This window comes from Pundamilia nyererei, unplaced genomic scaffold, assembly GCF_000239375.1.
Source record: "Pundamilia nyererei isolate P.nyererei 1_Seehausen unplaced genomic scaffold, PunNye1.0 scaffold00117, whole genome shotgun sequence".
NCBI lineage: Eukaryota > Metazoa > Chordata > Actinopteri > Cichliformes > Cichlidae > Pundamilia > Pundamilia nyererei.
This window is the reverse complement of record NW_005187518.1, coordinates 617,803-621,929: the sequence shown is the minus strand read 5'-3', so window position 1 is coordinate 621,929 and position 4,127 is coordinate 617,803. Positions and strand designations below refer to the sequence as shown.

Genomic DNA, 4,127 nt, shown 5'->3' with positions numbered 1-4,127 from the left:
CTCTCTCTCTCTCTCACACACACACACACACACACACACACACACACACACACACACACACACACAGGGTTGAGTCAAGGCCTGTGGTCACAACAGACATGCACGACTGGTCTCCAGTAGAGAACTGTAAAAAACAAATGGTATTTAAGTTTCTGTCCCCATTTCCTTTCAGTTATCACGTTTTTTTTTCTTCCCATTTTCCTTTAATAAACTTTAATGTTTGATTAATCTGATCGGGATTAAATTACCACCCTCATTTAACATGCTTTATTTAAACCTATCATTTAATTAAAAGAAACTCCTGCATAGTTTGAAGCAGGACTAGTCTCTCTCTTTTATTGGAGGGACTTTCAGCAGGTGATGTCTTCTCAAAAGTAGACAGAGACCGAGCGAGAAACTTGATCATCTTCAAACCTGAAGATATTAATCATCGTGTTCGGACCTGTAGCCGCTGACAGCAGCGTGCCAGTAAACCGGTCCTTCTTCTGTGGAAACTGCTGCACCAACAATGCACATCAGGACAAACACAACGCCAACATTAGGAGTTCTTATTTAAATATTTGCCTGTTAGGCTGCACACGGGATTAAATATCAGCTTTGGCTTCAGATCGGTCTAAACACAAATATAGTTTTAAGTCTGTGAGATGAGGAGGGGGGAAAAGTCCATCATTTAATGTGCGATAACCGGTACCAGCGCGCATCCACACACCACGCGCGCAAAACTGCCGATAAGCCCAATAAAAAGGAGAAAAAAAGAAGAAGAAGCAGGGACTTCGATTTGTGTTTTCGTTTCACCTCGATAACATCACATCCGTCCGCTACCGCTGCTCTCCCTCCGGGCTTACCTTGAATCGCACTCAGGTGCTGCGGTCTGCTTCCAAGTTTGCGCCTGGACATCGCGTCGAGCGTCTGGCACCTTTCTGGGTCCCAAACCGAACCGGACCCCGTCCGGCTTCTCCTGCTTCGAGTTACTGTCCGAAGCCCGAGCTGATGAGACTGTGGTGTGTGGCCTCTGCCCGGACTCGCAGCGCGCAGTGAAGGCAGCGTTCAAGTTCACGCTTCTCTCCCCGCAGCGAGCGGAGGGCAAGAGGGGGCATGGGCGAGAGGAGGCACCGCCCGCCCCGCCGGCCCTGACCCCGCCCTCCCCGGGTAACAGGCTCGGCAGACACGGACTTCTGTCACTTTTTAAAACCTTTTCTTCCCCGAGCACCTCTCGCGGTTTTGCTTGTTTTACACAGCTTTAAGTAGCCCGTCTAAATCAGGGTTTTCACACCCCGTTACTGGGTCTCAAACACCAGTTCCTCTTCTGCAGTTCAGAGGAAATACCTCGTTGGTTTTCCACAGGTGTCTCTGAAACCAAACCGGAACCAGAGAAATATTTATTTCTGCTTTTTCTTGCGAGCAGCTGTTGATGTTATTTGCTCACTGCGTTTCAACAAACAGCGTGGAAAACACCTCCGAAGTTTCACAGACGCTCTGTGACAGCGAAGCGCTGAACGCTGTCGCCTCCTACCGTTCGCCTCCACGCACTGCAGGCGGTATATCTCAATGCATGGTGATACATTACACTAATACATGCAGCATGCTCATCCTGGATTAAATATTTAATTCACCCCGCGGAGACTTCAGTAAATAATTCTGTGCATAATCTGTCACATTAATGAAGACAAAGAAGAAAAAAGGCAAGTAACTCAAAGTAAATTTTATTTGTATTTAACATTCCACATCACTGAGAACAAAGACTTCTCTGCTTTTGTCAACAGCTGGCTGAGGACGGTACAAAAAGAGCAGCCACTTTAATAAATGCATCGACTTTGACTTCATCGGCTTTCTGTGAGGCGGTTTCAGATGGACGTGTCACACAGGAGGCGTTTAAAATGTTCCTTGGTTTAATGTTTTCATATTAAAAAAAGAAGCCAAACTGTGGGAGGAGGTTGTGAAGCGAGGAGGATACAAACTGCAGGTATTGCTTAGTAGTAGATACAAATGTCTCCGTGCTGAGAGGAAGTGTTCAGAAAGGGAAACGGAGAGGGAGAGCATGCAGAAGTGGAGAAACTGGAGTTAGTTATTTGACAAGACTGTCTTTACAAGGAGGAATTAAACCAATTAACTGTATTTAGTGACTGGAGCCCTTTTCAGACATCCTTCACCTGAACACGGCAGCCTTCTGCATCACATTCATCACAGCAGGTCGAATGATGCAGTCGCTTTAGAAAGGACAGGCAGGCACATGGCCCTTCTGCATCTTTGTGGTGTTCGCCTCACTAAAGCCTGAACCACAGAAACCTGCACACGATCAAAAATTTGTTTCTAAGTTTAGGAAATATTTAGAGATTCTTCTCTTACTTAATTCTGCTTTAAAAGAAAAGCAGGAATCTGAATGTTGAGCTTGTGTGTAAGGGGAAGCACCATGCAGCACACATACAGAGATTCCACTCTTAGTCACTGTAGCCAAGTGTGAGTACACACCTTTAGTGTTTGAGGCTACAGGTGCCAGGCATCACAATCGTTCTCAGAAAGCAGCAGTGTGACCTTCAAGTGTGAATAAAACAATCCATGTCTGAAAAGGGCTGAAGGTGTCACAGGATCAAAACCAGAGAACATCCAGGTGCAGATTTGTGTGTTGGTTTATTAGCCAGCAGTCATTTCTTCATGTTTCCATGTTGTATGTAGGCTGTTGTTGGATAGTATGTGCTCGAAACCGATGTACTGCTGTCCAGCCATCCGCTCAGTATCTGTAGTATGGACTCCGCGATCGAGACCGTGACCTCCTGGAAAAAAGAAAAGACTCCAGTATAAAGAGCAGCGCCAGGGTCATATCAAACAAAGATATGACTGCTGTGCTTTAGTGTGAGATTAAAAATTTGTTTCTAATCTGGTGAAGATCATCTTATCAGCTCCATCAAGGCGCGTAAGCGTCAGTTTTTTGGTCGTTAGCAGTATTACAAACCAACTACCCGAATGACTTTCATAGAAAGTCAGTGAAGAGGTGTCTGCACCTCAGTCAGTGGGGTTTGGAAATATCCAAAGTTTTAGAAACCAATTCAAATTGTGAATTTTAGCACAAAGTTCTTTTATTTATTTAACATAAGCATTCATGTCCATGTAGTTTAGCCCCAGTTCTTCTTTTTTTACAAACATCCCTGAAGTAAACAAGCCTAAGACATCAATAACACATTACATCAGGCCGTACAATGTTCATCCAAAATCATTCATCAGCCTTCACTTCAGACCTAAACTGATCATCTAAACACAAGTTATAAACATAAAGTACACTTCCTGAGCACTTTATTAGAAACACTTTTAAACCTGCTCATTCAAGCAGGCACTCAATCGGCCACTGACGTGGTGGCAGTGAAGTGTGTAACATGTCACAGGTCAGGAGCAGGTAATGAGGAAACAGCTGTTCTCAGGGACTTCAACTGTGGCATGACTGTTGGTGCCACAGAGGCTGATTTGAATATTTCTCACAGTGCTGATTACTAGTGGCACTAAAGTTTAAAAAAAAAAAAAAAAACACACACAGAGTGATATCTGTGGACAGATGAGGGAGATCCAATGAGAAAGGTCAGATAACCACAAAAAGGAGCTCAACAGACTGAGCACGTGACCCACGTCTATGTATGAAGGTTACAGACGGACAGCACGTTTGTCCAATACACAGAAATTATGTAATGCCGTTGAGATGAAAGGACTAGAACCCCCAGTGTTGGCAGAAAGATGTGGAATCCACTGACAGATGCTGTCTGGAGAGTAAAGGGAGCCCTGAGCTGAGTATTAAATGGTAAAAACGGACTGGTGCTTAAATGGTGCTTTTCTACTCAGTTACACACTTTATAACCAGAGGGAGTCAGGAATCGATCCACTCACTTTCCAACTGGTAGACGAGCTTATAGTGTTCCTAATAAAGTGCTCTGTGGATGTACACATGTGGCTGTAGAGAAACTACCTGAAAAGGTATTGACCTCTTTGCATTTAGTCTGACTTTTCAACACTAATCTGTACTCTAATTTGCAACTGATGAGAAGACAAATAGCTTAACTACGGTGTCTGCAGGCCTGGTGATGAGCCTTTGTGTGTGTGTGTGTGTGTGTGTGTGTGTGTGTGTGTGTGTGTGTGTGTGTGTG

At 44.5% G+C, this 4,127-nt stretch overlaps 1 protein-coding gene across 1 annotated transcript in view; it reads right to left on the bottom strand.

Moving 5' to 3' along the window:
• Positions 1-1,382, bottom strand: part of znf296 (zinc finger protein 296) — a 10,338-nt gene extending 8,956 nt beyond the window's left edge. The window contains exon 1 of the mRNA XM_005742118.2: positions 846-1,382. Within this exon, the coding sequence (XP_005742175.1) occupies positions 846-897 (52 nt within the window). The 5' untranslated portion in view covers positions 898-1,382. The remainder of the gene's footprint in view (positions 1-845) is intronic.
• Positions 1,383-4,127: the final 2,745 nt, after the last annotated feature.